The sequence below is a fragment of the Choloepus didactylus genome, chromosome 18 (genome assembly GCF_015220235.1).
Source record: "Choloepus didactylus isolate mChoDid1 chromosome 18, mChoDid1.pri, whole genome shotgun sequence".
Lineage (NCBI taxonomy): Eukaryota > Metazoa > Chordata > Mammalia > Pilosa > Megalonychidae > Choloepus > Choloepus didactylus.
This window is the reverse complement of record NC_051324.1, coordinates 15,948,137-15,963,517: the sequence shown is the minus strand read 5'-3', so window position 1 is coordinate 15,963,517 and position 15,381 is coordinate 15,948,137. Positions and strand designations below refer to the sequence as shown.

General features: G+C 55.5%; 1 protein-coding gene across 6 annotated transcripts in view; it reads left to right on the top strand.

Annotated features, from left to right (window-relative positions):
- SPNS2 (sphingolipid transporter 2) overlaps positions 1–15,381 on the top strand; it is a 36,832-nt gene that overhangs the window by 6,513 nt on the left and 14,938 nt on the right. For all 6 annotated transcript variants that reach the window (XR_005212658.1, XR_005212657.1, XM_037808850.1 and 3 more), the window contains exon 2: positions 7,129–7,194. Coding sequence is in view for 4 of the 6 variants with exons in the window: in XM_037808850.1 (XP_037664778.1) it covers positions 7,129–7,194 (66 nt within the window). In the remaining 2 variants the exon portion in view is untranslated. The remainder of the gene's footprint in view (positions 1–7,128; positions 7,195–15,381) is intronic.

Sequence of the window (15,381 nt, the reverse complement as noted above, 5' to 3'; positions counted from 1 at the left end):
TTTGCCCTCATGGAGACCTAGCTGGGGTCTCCCCCTGCACACGCTCCCCCTCCCCCAACTGATAGTTCCACGAGGTCTTTGCTGTCCCTGCACTGCCAAGCGTGGGTTTCCTGACCACAGTTCCAGGAGCCAAGGAGCATGATTAGGCTTTGTAAACTGTAAAAGGCTGTGTCTGGAGAGGGGTGGTGTTACTTGGTCACACAACTGTTTCTAGCTGCCAAATGAGGGCAACTGGTGTGTGTGTTGAGAGGGGACTGGCCTCAGACTCTCGGGGGGCTTGGAGTGAAAGGAGGGCACGTAGGCCAGCTCTGGAGCTGGGAGGCCAGCTCAGCCTAGCTCTGGCCTTGTCGGGCGGCCTCCTGCTCATTCACCTTTTGGAATCTGTTTTCCTTCTGAGAAGTGGGAGTGAGAGTCCCTGGTCTCTCAGGGCTCCTGAAGCAGTACACTGGGAGAAGGCTGAGCATTTGTGGACTTGAGATTTGCGGGTCTGAGGTCTCTTATCTCTTCCCCCCCTCCCCACCCCTTACCCCTGCCTTATCCTCTGCCTGTGGCCACCCCGGCTGCACCCTCCATGTTTCAGGATAAGGGTGTGGCCACCTTGTCCCTGGGCCCTAGTGGTCTCGGGACTCCCTGGGCCAGCACAGAGCTGAGGAGGCTGAGCTGGGCAAGGAGTGGCTGCACAAAGTCCCCAAATTGCTAAGGCAGAGCCTGGTTCCAGGAAAGCTGGCCCCAAATGATAGACTATAACCACAGGACGGAGGCCGGGCTGCCCGTCCCCGCCCACTCTGGGCACAGAGACTTGGTGGGGAGCATGGAGGGCTCTCTGGGCTCTGGGGGTGGTGCCTCTTGGGGCAGCAGGGTCTTTAGCTGCAGTGCTCTGGAGGCAGCGAGTTCAGAGTGCAGGGTCTCTGGAAAGGGGGGGGGGATCTCTCTGAGAGGCTGAGGCTCTGGGCTGGGGATCTCATCCTTGTGGTCCCTGCAGAGAGGACTGCGAGACTGTACTGATGTGAATGACCCAGTTTTGTGGGGTGGCAAGGGGAAGATTGGCATGTGTAGAACAAATGCAATTGAGGCTCAGGAACGGGCTCAGCAAAGATGTATTGGGACCCTGGGCCACTCCTCAGATGGGTACCTGGAGCCTGAATGGAGGAGCCAGATGCCCCTGGAGGTCATTCAACTTGTCCTTGAGGGATGGGGTCAGGATCTTGCCTGTGGGAGCTTGGGGGTGGGAGGGGGCATGAGTGTGTGTGATTGAAAGCCAGAGTCCCCGGCTCAGGGGCTGCCTTGGCCCTGTCCCCTCAGCCTGCTGGGGGTGCCGGCAGGGCCAGGCTGTGGGTTCCCAAGCTTAGCCATCCAGGCCAGCGGAGCCAGGCCCCCCGGCCCCTGTAATTACCAGGGTGGGAGTTGCAGCCGAGCTTTGGAGCAGGGGTGAGACTCCCAGAGGGTCCAGCACCAAGGCCTCCACAGGAGGACCAGGATCCCTTTAAAAGACCTGGCCCATGGCAGGCGCAGCCCTCCCTTCAGATACCCAGACCTCATCTTTCCAGGATCTGTTTCTATTCTGGAGAAAAGCAGGCTTTAAAATTAAGCCATTTGACATAGGCGAAAACGGGCACAGAGAGGTTAAGTAACTTGTCAAAGGTCACACTGCAGGAACAGTAGAGAAACCTGGATTTGAACCCAGATGGTCTGGCTCTGGAGTCCATGCTCTTGAGAACTCAGCTAAGCTGCCTGCTGCACTGAGGGACCCTTGGGCAGGGTGAACATGGGGGCGATGAGGGCTGCGTGAACCCAAGCACTGGGTGGCCTGTACCAGCTAATTAGGCAGGAAGAGATTTCAGAGCCATGCTGTTCATTCCTCGCTTCTGGGGCTGGCCTGAGCAGGGGGTTTCCTCTCGCACCTTGGCCTTGGCAAGGACTCCGTGATGTCAGCAGGGGAGAGAGGAGGAGGCCAGTGATGTCCCTGGGCCAGCAGTGATGGTGCCACATCATGGACCTTTGTGATCAGCCAGCTGGGTGAGTCAGCTTCAGACCCCACCCAGCTCCAGGGGTGCCCGTCACCAAGAGCCTCAGAGAAGGGGGTTGGAGGGCACCCTGTCCTGCCAAAGGTGACCTTGGACCTGGGCCCTGGAGGAGGAGGCTGATCTTAACAGGTAGAGGCAGACATTCCAGGAAGAGGGTGTGGCTGCAGTGAAGCTTCCGGGGCCTGCAGGCGGTTGTGCAAAGTCTTAGGGGGCCTTAGGTCAGCCTGGCTGGTGGTTTTCCGTCATGGAGGCAGCACGTTCAAACAGGAGATTCTGGGGCCCCAGCTCTGGAGAGGGGCCTGGGAAGCCGTATTTTAACAAGCACCCTCCCTCAAGGTGACTGGGACTGTTAGGCAGCTTTGGGTACCACTGATCATCCTAGTCTCTCTATTTTACACAGGATGGGATGAGGGTCCAGGGAGGTGAAAGATCAGTGGCATTCCCCTTTGCCTGGAGCTTAGTGTGTGTGTATGCATGCCTGTGTGTGTGTATAGGGGAGACTCTGGACCAGATCATGGGAGCCTCAAATGTAGGAGTCTGGGCTTTATTTGGGTGGCAATAGGGAGCCAGTGAGAGTTACTGGGTGGCTGTATGCAATGAGCTAATATTAGTAAAACTCTTAGAACAATTTCTGGCACATGATAAGCACTCAACACATGGTAGCTGCTGATAATAATTGCATTGCTGTTGTTGTTGTTGCTGGTGGTAGTATTACTGCATCAGGGGCCTGGTCCAGTAGATTTTGAAGAATTCGTGGGTGATTCTAGGGCCCAGCCAGGGCCAGCAAACAGGGCCACAGCATCAGCTCTTTGAGTCCAGAAACCATCTTGTGTTCCCTAGAGCCTCATCCCAGGGCTTGGAACTTCGGAGGCGATCCATAAGTGCCCGTGAGAGTGGGCTGCAGAGGGGATGCTGGGCCAGCCAGGAGAGGCTGGAGGCAGGAGCCCAGGGAGGAGGCCGGTGGCGTGGAGGACAGAGGCTCGCTGGGGCCTGGGGACCAGAGTTCATGGGGCTATGGGAGTGTAGGGGTGAGAGCAGGTGTGAGACTCCCAGAGCGGCCAGCACCGAGATGACACCCCCAGCTCCCAGGTGGTGCTGCCCAGGAAGTGGGGACCAAGTGGTGGAGCTGTGGACTGAGTCCAGGTGGATGGGAAAGTGAAGGATGGGAAGAGGCTGTGGGACTGAGCTGCCAGGAGGTGGCTGGGCAGGGGAGTGATGGAGGTGAGGACATGGAGGTGGGGAGGGGAGAGAGCTCTTTCAGGAGCTTCAGCTGTGAAGGGAGAAGACAGAAGGAGCCACTGGTAGAGGGGACAGGTCAGGGCTTCTTTCGCCACCAGGATGAGAGGGGAGTGAGCATGTTTGTGGGCTGATGTGCAGAAGGGAGAGGCCCCAGGCTGACCAGGGCCGGGATCCCTGGGAAGCAGGAGGGACAGTTGGCCTTGGACGAGAGGCGAGACCTGGGAGCTTGTGGGAGTGTGGCTGGGGTCACTGGATGAGAAGGTTCAGGTTACTCCTGCTGTTCTAGAATGTTTTCTTGGCTTGGGGATGAGGACCTGTGGCCAGAGGAGATTCTGGATGTGGATTTGGGGTGGCTACCTGGAGAGGCCTGGGTTGGGAGGTGAGCCATGGAATGGGGCCCCACTTTGTATACCCCAGGGCTGATGAGACTGTTGGGGTGGGTGTGGCCTGGGAGGTGGGAGGCTGCTCCTGGGCGTGAGGCCTGTCCCGTGGCCTCCCAAACCTCAGCCTCCAGGAAAGAGGCTAAAAATAAGGCTGTGGTGAAGAAGGGAGGGGCTGTGTGGGCCCAAACCAGTCTGGAGCCCAGAGGAAAATCTGAGGCGACCAGCCCAGCGGCTGTGACACACGCTTCCCGTGCCAGTGGCCAGCAGGATTTGGGTCCTCTGTGGCCATGGCCCGTTTCAGGCTCGGAAGAGGGAAAATAAGCCCAGAAAGTCTCAGGCCTACACAAGGACCTGCTTCCTGGAGAGGTTCTCTCTGAACTTCTGCTTGGAACTCAGGTCTTGGCTCCGGGAGGCAGGGAGATGGGGTAGAGAGTGGGAGACGACATCCAAAGCTTCCTGTGTCCTGGGGTCTAGACCCCATCCAGGCCTTCCCAGGAATTGTGAGGGGACTCAGCTGCCAATCTGGATAAGGAGAAATGTCCCTCCCTCTTACCAGGAGCTCTTGTGGGAGAGGAAATCAAGGGAGGCTTCCTGGAGGCAGAGGCAAAAGCTGGGTCTTGGAGTCATTGAGGAGGAAGCATGAGTGTTTTGATTTGCTGTGGACACGTGACATCTTTTGGGGGCCCATTTTGATGTGGCCTCCCTCCCAGAGAGTGAGTCTGCTATCACTGTAGAGCCACATGCCACTTCAGGGCCCAGGGGCTCTGTATATGCACCTGCCACCTCTACCCCACCCAGCCTCTCGTCCATCCAACACCTAAATTGTGACAGTCCCTGTTCTGGGTTCTGGAGGTGACTCGCTGTGGCCCCTGCCCTCAAGGGGCTCACGGTCTAGTGAGGGGGTGGACACTTGTCCATGTGTCAATGTCACAGCCACTATGGGCCAGGTGGGTGCCAGGCCCTGGGCTGGGGGACAACAGTGAACTACACGAGTGTTACCAAAGAACAAGCTTTGGTTTGGGATTACAGACCTGTGTTCTAACCACACCTCAGACAACCTATGTTACTTCATTTCTTGGCACCTCAGTTTTCCTCATATGTAAAATGGGAATGATAATCATAAATACCAGCATGGCTCATATCCATGTCCCTCTGTGTCTTCTTTATAGAACTAACTCATCCTACTGTGTGACAAGGCCTAAAACAAGGATGGGCAGGAGAGGGGTGGGAGTGAGGGTAACTTCCTATTGAGGTTAGTGGGAGGAGAAATCAGGGAAGGCTTCCCAGAAGAGGAGGCATCTGACCTGTTCTTAAGAGCTGGTAGGAATTAGCAAAAGTGACAAAGTTGTGCCAGGATAGAAGAGGAAGTCTGTGGAGTTGAGGGACCACAAGTAGGGGTGATGTCCTGGGAAGTGAGACTGTAGGGCGAGGTTGGCAGGGGCAGACCCTGTGGCCTGTTGACAGGCCTGGACCTTCTCTTGAGGCACTAGGGAGCCACTGGTGACAGTGACAAAGCGGGAGAGGGATATGATCAGATCTGCACGTTAGGAGGAATGGTGGTCTCAACCAGGGAGGTGATGGTGTCCCTGCCCAGGTGCAGGAGTAGGGTGTGGGGTAGGGAGGTGAGTGTGGCGGTTCCCCAAGGTTGGGCCCAGCTGTGCCACGTCAGGGCACCTCAGAGGTCCCACTAGGTGGCCCCTCCATGCAGAGACCCCAGAGCAGGTTACTGGGTCTGAGTTCCAGCTGCTGCCTTCAAGGCAAGGCCCCAGACGGCCTTGGTTATTAAGTCATTAACTGGGCCTCACACTGCCTTTTCATTACGGGTAATTATGGTAAATCCACTCTGGGCATTAACAAGGGGGAGGCCAGCTTCTCTTGGCTGTCAGGCTGCTAGGACCCTGAGCGGGTCTGACCCTGTGTCCTGGGAAACCGTCCAGCGTCCTAGTCCTGGTCTCGGGAGGGACAGTAGCACCCTACTCCCCTCCTTCTTGGCCCCCAGCCCATCGGCCAGATTGACCCTCACGATTTAGTGCTTGGAGATTCCACTTCCCTCTGTTTCCCTTGTGTGGCTTTGAGTATGCAGCCTTACCTTCTGTGCTTCAGTTTCCTCCTCTGTCAAGTGGGATAATAGTGCCAGCCTGTGGGGTTGATGAGGATTAAAGGAGCGAGGCATTTAATGCTCAATAATGCAAACCATCATCATTTTTTGTTTGTTTCATTGGAAAATTTTTGTATTATTAGAGAACTTGTAGGGTTTTTTTTTTTTAATCCTGTCATGGTCATTGTCACAAAGAGCCTGGGAGTCCCTGAGGACAGGGCCTGTCTCCTCCTTTCTCTCCTCTTCCTGCTCAGTGCACAAGTGCTGTGGTTAGGGGCTCTGGCCTGTGGCCTCCAAGATAAGCCCAAGGCAGGGGCCCTGGGGTCTGAGGGATGGGGGTGTGGGGTGACTCAGGAGCCCAGGTTGAGGGCTCTGAGAGGTGGGAGGGGTTCAGGAGGCTGGCCTGACCCCCATGTAGCCACGGCTCACTCTGTCCATCCGCAGCCTTCGGTGGTGGTTTCTATTTGTTCCAGCTGCCCCCACTGACATAGCAAGTCCTAATGGGAGAGGCAGAGGTAGCTGGGATGTGTGAGCAGGGCAGGCATGGCCTGTAACCAAAGAAAGCCTAAACCTTCACGGTTTCTAAACCAACAATCAAACCCTAAAGTATAACTTCTTTAAGAAGCATCACTCCTAATGTCAGCGTATCATAGGTGTAAAGCTTTTTATACTTGATAAAATTTTCTGAGATTAAAAAAAAAATGTCTCTGCTGCTGCCCTCTGCATCTTGGCACCTGTGTCTGAAAATGGGGTCCTGGTTGTAGTCCTGAGGGCAGCTGGGAGAGTATGTGTGTGTGTGTGCGCAAGTGCTTGTGTGCAAGTGTGCAAGTGCTTGTGAGTGGGCGTGTCTCCTGTGAGTTGCCCCTGCCCTCTCCCTGGCCAATGGGCTTCCCCAGCTTTTGGCGGCTGCCCACCACACCTGCCCCCTCTCTGGGCAGTGGGCTCTGCAGTCTCCCCAGAGATCAGGGCTGTGTCTGACCCTCTGGTCCCAGCCCCCTGGTCTGGGCCGAGGTCTGGGCTGGCAGACGGGAGGCTTGGCTGCCCCCACTGGACTCTGACCCAGGAGCAGCCTTGTCCATCTCTGCACCTCAGGCCCTTGATGGGGTGGGATCCTATGCCCAGGGTGTCAGTGGGAGGCTCTGGTGGAGGCAGGATGGAAAGATGGGAAGCTGGGCCTCAACGGTCCCTAAGGTGACTTGGCTGTGTTGGGCGGGGTGGAGGTCACGGCAGTGCTGGGGTTTCTATAGATGGGAGGCCAGGCTCTGGGCCCTGTGAGGTGGGACAGAAGGTTGGGCTGGAACTGGGTGCAGCAGGTGGGGCGGGGCAATTGGGGGCACCCAGTTGTCAGATGTTTGCTGTAAGCAGCCTCTGTCTTCCCTTCCAGGTGTCCTTCTGGACATCCAGCAGCACTTTGGGGTCAAGGACCGAGGTGCTGGCCTACTGCAGTCAGGTGAGCCACCCCCTGCCCCTTGCCCCTCCCCACTCCCCAGGCCCTGGCATTTTGGGCTTCTTGGTGACAGTCATCCTCCAGCAGCTTGCTTGTCCCCTGCCCCAACTCACTGGAAAGGGCCTGGGCTTTGGATTGGAATCCCACCGTTGCTACTCACAGGCTTTGCCCCTTTCCTGACCGTCTGTTGCTTTACTTGTGTGACAAGGTGGATGACACCTGCTGGAGGGGCTGCAGGCCCATGATCTGGCTTCCATCCCGAGGCTGGTGAAATGGGAACTCCTTGGGGCAGTAAGTTGGGAATGCTGTCAGAACCTTGTGATCCTGTTTTCAAATATTCTCCTTCCCCATGTCCATTGCCATCAACCTTATATGACAAAGCAGAAAACTTATGTGGTTGGCCCCAGAGTGGTCCTCAAACCTGGGGCCAGGAGTCTGAGACTCTGGGTCCTGGCTAGACCTGGGCCTGAGATGCCTGTCCCCCTTCTCCCTGCGGACCCCAGCCTTCTGAGCTGCCTGCTCAGCTTCAGGGCCACCGGAGGCAGGGCCTGAGAACATGTGGACTGTGAGCTGGGCCTGGGCAACGTGGCAGGTCATTAAACAGTTACCCTGGCCCATCAGCCCAGGCCACCTTGAAGATTCTTGCTGGCTCACCCTTGGGGCACCAGGCCTGCCCCCACATGGCCCCCTGGAACCCAAGCTCCCCCGTCTTCCCCCTGGCCATGGCTGGGCTGGCCTACCCTCAGTGGGCCACCCCCAAGCCTGGGCAGAGATTCAGAGCCAGAGCAGATCCCAGGGGTGCAGGAAGGAGGCCTGGTCCTGATTTGGCCCTGACCTCGCTGTGTGACCCCGGCCTGGTTTCTGGTTCCTATCTCTGAACCTCTTGCTCCTGGAGTCCCTCTGGCTGCCAGACCCATTCAGACATGTGGGAGAAGGTCTGTGATCTGAATTCCAGCCCTGATGGCTACCATGAACCCCTGGCCCTGCCGGGGCTGTCTTGGGAAGGAGGGGGCTGTAGTGAGCTGGTCCAGGAACCCGCCTGACCTGACTGGGTGGCATTCCAGCGTGTGCTATGCCAGATCTCGACAGCAACAGCCTCCGTGAGCTCAGAGAATGCCACAGCCACTCAGCCGGGCCTGGTTGCTTGTCCTCATTTCCCAGGTGGGGTCTTTGGGGCCCAGAGAGAGGGGATATGACAGCCCCAGGGCTCAGTCCTAAAAAGTGAGAATTGACTGAGGTTGTACTGGGGCAAGGCTGGGTAGTCCGGCACCTCCTAAGGGTGGCCAGGCCCCTGTCCGGCAGATACTGTCTCCACCCGGGCCATGAGCCCAAGCCCCTCCTCTTTCCCCTCCCTCCTACCTCAGCCTTCCTAGGGCCTGGGACAGGTCCCTGTATCCAGCTTCCTGGGCTCTGCACTTGCAGTGACCAGCATTTCCAGAAGGGAAGATGGATTCAGGCCAGATGGGAGCGTGGGAGGGTACAGGCTGTCAAGCTGGTGAGGAAAGGGCCGGGAGGAGCCGAGCCACCCAGCCCCCTCCTTCCGTGGCCCCTGAGCCACTTGGGACCTGGCCCGAGCCTCGTCTTCTTCCAGGGCTTGGCCTTGCTGGCCAATCTGGAGCGAGGCTCTGCTCCGCTTCAAGCATCCTCCACTTAACCCCCTGAGTGTGGTCAGGGCCAGCCCAGCCTCCCAGGGAGAAAATGGGGGTGGAGGGCGTCAAGGCAAGGTGTGAGGGTCAGGGCAGCCTGGTTCCTGCTGACGTTATGTCCTGAGGGGGCGGAGTCACAGCAGTCCCCACTGACTTCTGGTGGCCTGGCCAGAGGTGGACAGTTCCCCACAGTTGTCATCTGGTTGGATTCTTCCAAGAATCCCACAGGCTCCTTTCTATTGGCTCCACTTTCCAGCAGCTCTACTTTCCAGCTGAAGAGTCATAGGTTCAGAGAGGGGCAGTGACTTGCTTAAGCTTTCCTGGTGAGGGAGCAGCAGGCCTGGAATTGGGATCCAGAGCTCTGCATGTGCAGCCCTGGTAGCTGGGGAGGGCCCTGGATGGTTTGGGGTGTCCAGGAGGCATTCTGGCATCTGAGGGTCTGGCACCTGAGTGTCCTTGGGGTGGGTGCCGCTGGCCATGGCAAGAGTTCCCAGCACTCCCAGAGACCCTCCCACTCTTACCCTGTGGCCCTTACCCTACCACTGACCCCTGGCCCAGAAAGATGGCTGGCATGGCTCCCCAGAGCGTCCTCACCCCTTCGGCCATCTGGGCCAAGAAGCCGGTTGAGCTAGACCAGGATGTGACTGGGCAACCAGGCAAGTCACCTAATTGGCCTGTGCCCCAGACATTTGTCTGTTCCCCAAGCCCGATAAGGTCAGAGCTAGGTGGAGGGCGCCAGCCTGCTGTTGGTGCTTGCCCGGATCAAAGGGCTGACAGCAGGGTTGCCTGCCTATCTGCGGGCACCGGAAGCTGCTGGGCCGGGAGACGGGGTGGGGGTGGCTGAGGGGGAGGCCTGGGCCTGCTCTGCTATTTCCCCCTGGGACCAGAGCATGGGAACTGGCTCGGGAAGAGCCCACTTTCGGTAGCCGTCCTGCAGATCATGGCCGGCCTGCTGGGCTGCCGGCTCGGTGCGGGCTCATGGGTGGCCTGGATGGTCACAGGTGGACTGGGGCTCTGCGAGGCATTCTAGGTGTCTGAGTGGCTGGCGTCTTGGTGTGCTCAGCGTATGTGTGTGTGTGTGTGTGTGTGTGTGCACGCCTCTGGCCATGGTGAGAGTTCCCATGGCTCATCGTCTCCAAAAGCTCACAGCCACATTACAGCTTATGGGTCTGGCTGTTTGGGGAAATCAGGAACCCCCATAGGCTAGACCTATACAGGCAGCTGCTGCTGAACCTACTGTTCACCAGGCCCTGCACAACTCTCTGCTGCAGAGCCAGTTCCTGCCCTCAAGCAGATTCTCTCTACTAATGAGAATGGACAAGTGATCCAATCATCACCCAGGCAAAGGGGACCGTGGGACCCCAGGGGGAAGGTGGCGAGTGTGCACCTGGCTCTGGCTGGTAGCAAGTGGAGAACGGCTTCCCAGAGGAGGAGACATTTGATTGGGGCTTTGAAGGATGAGTTAGGGTTTGTTCAGGGGAAAGGACTTCCAGTTGATTTGTCGGATTGAGTAGACATGAAAAGCCTTCCTCCCCTTTCCAAACTAGTGCAGAAGCTCGATTGAAATACACCAAAAAAACATATTTAAAACATATTGCTTGGCTAAGCTCAAAAGCTAAAGCTAGCAGGGAAATTTCCAGGTGCCAGAAATAAAAGAGTTGAACTCAAAAACTGGAGTGGAAGCTGGAATTGAAGCCAAGTGATACATATGTCTTAGAAGCTTGTTACAGTATTTTTAATATAAACATTTTTATCACAAAAATCTTAAACATACATAAAAAGTAGAAAGAAAAGTACAACGGACCCCCATCTGCCCATCACCCAGATTCATCCAGCTGGCCCAGTATCCAGGCTCAGGCTTTCTTCACTCTGAGGACTGGGCAGTGCAGTCTCGGGTTCTAGTGTCACATGGACCACTCAGTTTCTGCCCAGCACCCAGAGCAAGCTCCCTGGTTCCAAGCTGTGCCCCTGGGTGGGTGGGCAGTTTTTCTGGCATGTTCCCTCTCAGGGATGGACGTCTCCTTCCTGGCTCCAGCTTTCTGTTGAGAGCCTGGTTCCAGCCCCTGCTCAGTACAGTCCTGGGACTTGCATCCCCTTCTCCATATATGCCTTATGTTTTCTGGGACTCCCACTGGGTCCTGAGGGATGCTTTCATGCATGGACACAGATGGTAGTTTCGTGAAAGCAAACTCAAATTCAAAATGAATGGAGCACATGAGGAAGCCTACCCCTCCATGAGAGAGAGTCAAGCTGGCCCAGAAATGGGAGAACTGACCCCCAAAGAACTGCAGAGGATAGAGTCATCATAAAGAGACTTTAAAATTAGGTATGCTCTATTTTAAAAGCGCTAAAGGAAAGAGAATTCATTAAACAGAAATAGCACAGTATGAAAAGAGATGTTTTAAAGTCCCAAATTCAAAGTTCTTGAAGTGAAACAATAATTATTAAAATAAATAATTTTATGAGTTAATAGGTAGATTAGACCCAGCTGAAGAGAAAATGAATGAATTAGAAGATGGGTCTGAGGAAATCAGCACAGATGCAGCAGGAGGGTTGGGGCGTGTCAGGTAGAGGGAGGTGTGAGAATAAAGGTTGTTTATGATACTGCCTGACTTAGTGACCTGTGGTTCTTCGGCTTTGGGCTGAATGGAGGGACAGGAGGCTGGGCAGTCAGTGGGGTCTGGTTGTGAGAGGCTTGAAGGCTGGGATAGGATGTCTCTATTCCATCTTGGGGTAGTGGGGAGCCAGAGAAGGTTTGGGAGCAGGGCAGGAACATGTAAAATGTGTACATCAGGATGTTCCCAAGTGTGGGAATGGAGGCAGAGTGGGCTGGAAGGCAGCTCAAGTCTGGGGTTTTTAGGGTCAAAATGAGGAAGTGCCATGGGAGGGGGTATAAAGGGGGAGAGCAGGGACAGAGGAAGAGCCAACTCAGACTGAAACCAGACGGCAACTCTACTTTGGGCTGAGTCTCCTTCTGGCCTTGCTCCCCTGCCCCTTTTAGCCAACCCAGCACCATCCTCCCAGTTGAGCCACACTGGATAGCCCCCATGGCTCTCCCTCTAGGGCCTTCTTGTTGGAAGAGAGGCCCCAAGGCCTGAGAGCCAACACTGGTCTTATATTCGAGTGGGGTATAAAGGAGGGGATGGTTGCTGTTCTTTCTGCAGGAAGTCTGTGGAATGGTGGGACTTCAGGCACCAAGGGGGTCCCTCCCATTGGCGTGGCTGGCCCAGGCTGTTGCTCCCTGCCTGATTCGCTGCAGGGATGGTGTCGGCTCCTGCATGAGTATCCTCCCTGCCCACAGGATGTGGAGGGCGGTGAGCCTTCTCCAAATAACAGGTTGCCCGGAATTTGGACTTTGTAAAAATAGTCCTGGTTCAGCCCAGGCTGAGGTGGGGCTGAGTGTGGGCTCCAAGGCCACCATGTGAGAGCCCAGGGCTCCTCCAGCTCTGACATTGTCCACTCCTGCCCAGTGACCACCTCCTGGGGTCAAACAGGGCATGCCTGTGGTGCAGGTGGCGAGCAGCCCCATGGGTGGGGTCTACCAAGACATGGAGAATTCAGCAGAGGTTGGTCTGAACCTCCGAATGCCGGGGCCCCTCTGCGTGGCTGTGCCCAGTAAAGAAGGCTTTCAGCCAGCAGAGCCTTCTGAGCCCTGGGCAGCTGTGAGACCACCACAGCCATGTCCAAGCCCACTGTCTTTCAGATGACCTCACTAGCGCTGTGGGGAGGGGGCATTACCCCAGCTCCCAGAGGAGGGAGTGAGGCCTGGGTCCCACAGTCGCATGGCCAGTGAGGGGCAGAGAGTCCTGCCCACTCTGCCTGGCTCCCAGCCCCGCGGCTCCATTGTCCCAGACCTGTGGGCTCAGCACACGCGAATGGGGCGAGGGCTTCCCCATGTCCAGCCCACAGGATGTCCTCGTGGGGGAACTGCTGGGAAAGCTAGCCCTCCTGAAATCAGGGGTGGGGCAGCCGGTCTGCCCAGAAAGCTCTCCTCAAACAAAGACCACGGGGTTGGGGGCTGTTGGGCAGGGGAAGCTTCTAGCCTGGGGCCCCGCCTGGGCTGGTCTGCGTTTCCAGCACGAGCTGCCGGCTGGCTGGGTGAGCCTCTGCGTCCTCTTCTGGGGCATTCTCACCCCTCCAGGTCTTTTTTTTTTTTTTTTTTTTTTTTTTTTAATGCAATTTTATTGAAATATATTCACATACCATACAGTCATCCAAAGTGTATGACAATTGTTCGCGGTATCATCAGATAGTTGTACATTCATCACCACTATCAATTTTTGCACGTTTTCATTACTCCAAAAAACAAAAATAAAAATAAGAATAAAAATAAAATTAAAAAAGAACACCCAAAACTTCCCATACCCCTCCTCCCCCACTATTATTCATTTACTTTTTGTCCCCATTCTTCTATTCATTTGACCATACACTGGATAGAGGGAGTGTGAGCCAGAAAGTTTTCATGATCACACTGTCACCCCATGTAAGCTACATAGTTATGCAATCGTCTTCAAGAGTCAAGGCTACTGGGTTGCATTTCAACAGTTTCAGGTATTTCCTTCTAGCTATTCTAATACACTTAAAGCTAAAGAGGGATATGTATATAATGCATAAGAATGCCCCCCAGAGTGACCTCTTGACTCCATTTGAAATCTCTCAGCCACTAAAGCTTTATTTTGTTTCATTTCTCTTTCCCATTTTGGTAAAGAAGATTTTCTCAATCCCTCGATGCCAGGTCCAGGCTCATCCCTGGGAGTCATGTCCCACGTAGAGGGGAGGGCAGTGAGTTCACCTGCTGAGTGGGCTTAGAGAGAGAAAAGGCCACACCTGAGCAACAAAGAGGTTCTCTGGGGGAGCCCCCTCCAGGTCTTTGCTGGACTGTCCCTTCTGCCAGGATCATCCTTCCTCCTCTGTCTACCTTGACTGTGTTCAATCCTCTCCTCCAGGCTGGGCCCTCTCTCCTGTTTGTCCCTGGGAGGAAGGCACCAAGGGGTAGGCAGAGTCCAATCAGAGCATACGTGACATGCTCTGTCATCTTGGGCAAGATCCTCCCCCTCTCAGGGTCTCAGTGGCCCCAGCTGTGAAATGGGGACAGAGGTGGTGAGGCTCGGGTGAGCTAAGGGCATGCAGGTAACCTGCAGTGGGCTGGCGCTGGCTGGCAGGGACGGGTCTGCCAGCTTACAGGAGTCCAGCCACCGCCCTGATGCTTCTGCCCATCCTGTTGGCAGGCAGAGATCGAAGGGTTGGAAGAGCCAGGAGGGGCCCGCCCTTCCTGCTTCCATGGGGACTGTGGGGGAGGATGGACCAGGTTGGCCGAGGCCTGGCCAAGGGCCTGGGTCACCTCCCTTGGGCCCTCCTCCCACCCAGGAGGTGCTTTTCCGAGTGCTCAGCCTCGATAGGGGAGAACAGAGCCTGCCATGGTTCTCCATTGCCTTCTGACTGAAATCTAACCCCAAGCCTCGCCTTTAGGGTCCCATCTCCCTCCACGGCCTCATCTCCTGCCATTGCCTCCATGGCTGTTCCTCCCGTGCTGCAGCCTGACCCAACTCCTTGCTGTCCCCAGCACACCCTGTGCTCTCTCTGCCCTTGGGAATATGAGCTGGGACCTCCCTCCTTCCCCGCCTGGCAGCCTGTAGTGAGATTTAGAGAACAGGCTCTAGAGTCAGACAAATTGGAATTTAGATCCTGTCTCACTACATACTGGTTGTGTGATGTCAGCCCTTTCAGCCTCTATTGTTTGCTCTGGAAGATGAAGATAATAGTGATGATCTGTGCACATGTCAAGGGGGCATCCTTGGGCCTGGCATAAGTAAGTGCTCCATAAATGAAAACTGCAGTTATTATGATTAATAATGAACACTATGCATCATTAACCATTGTACATTGTTGCTTATAAGATTTGTAATTTATATCTTCGTATATATTATTGATTTTAAGTGTGTTCATCATGGTAAACTCCTACGCATCCTTCAGTGTCCAACTCTGCCGTCACCACCTCCAGGAAGCCTCCCTTTGCTATCCTGGTAGGCGTTGGCACTCCTCGCTGGTTCCTGTGCATTTTAGCCCTTTAAGTTGGGCAACCCATGGATGGGTGACCCCTCCCCAGACCAGACAGGGGGCAAATCCTACTCTGTCCTCCTTCTGACACTCCCACCCTGCAGGGACAGGCACAGAAGGAACAAGTCTTCCTCCTCTCTCTAATGTGTGTAAATCCTTGTGTGACCTAAATTTCTGATTTGATCTCAGGCAGGTCCTGGGAGGCAGGCCCGGCAGGAATAATTCTCCTTTTTCTAGGTGTGAGGAAATTATTTTGGCCTTGGCTAATCTAAACAAGGGCCGATGTTGACCGAGGCTGGCCTGCTCTGGGCAGGGTGTGGTGTCACACACCTTACATGCATTATTTCATCTCGTACTCACTGCCACTCAGGGAGCTGCTATTTTTATCTTCATTTTACAGAATGAGGAAGTTGGCGTGCTGGAGCCAGCCTTTGCCGGCTCATGAGAGCCAATTGTTAAATTTTCAGGAATTTTGTGAGCTGGTTGT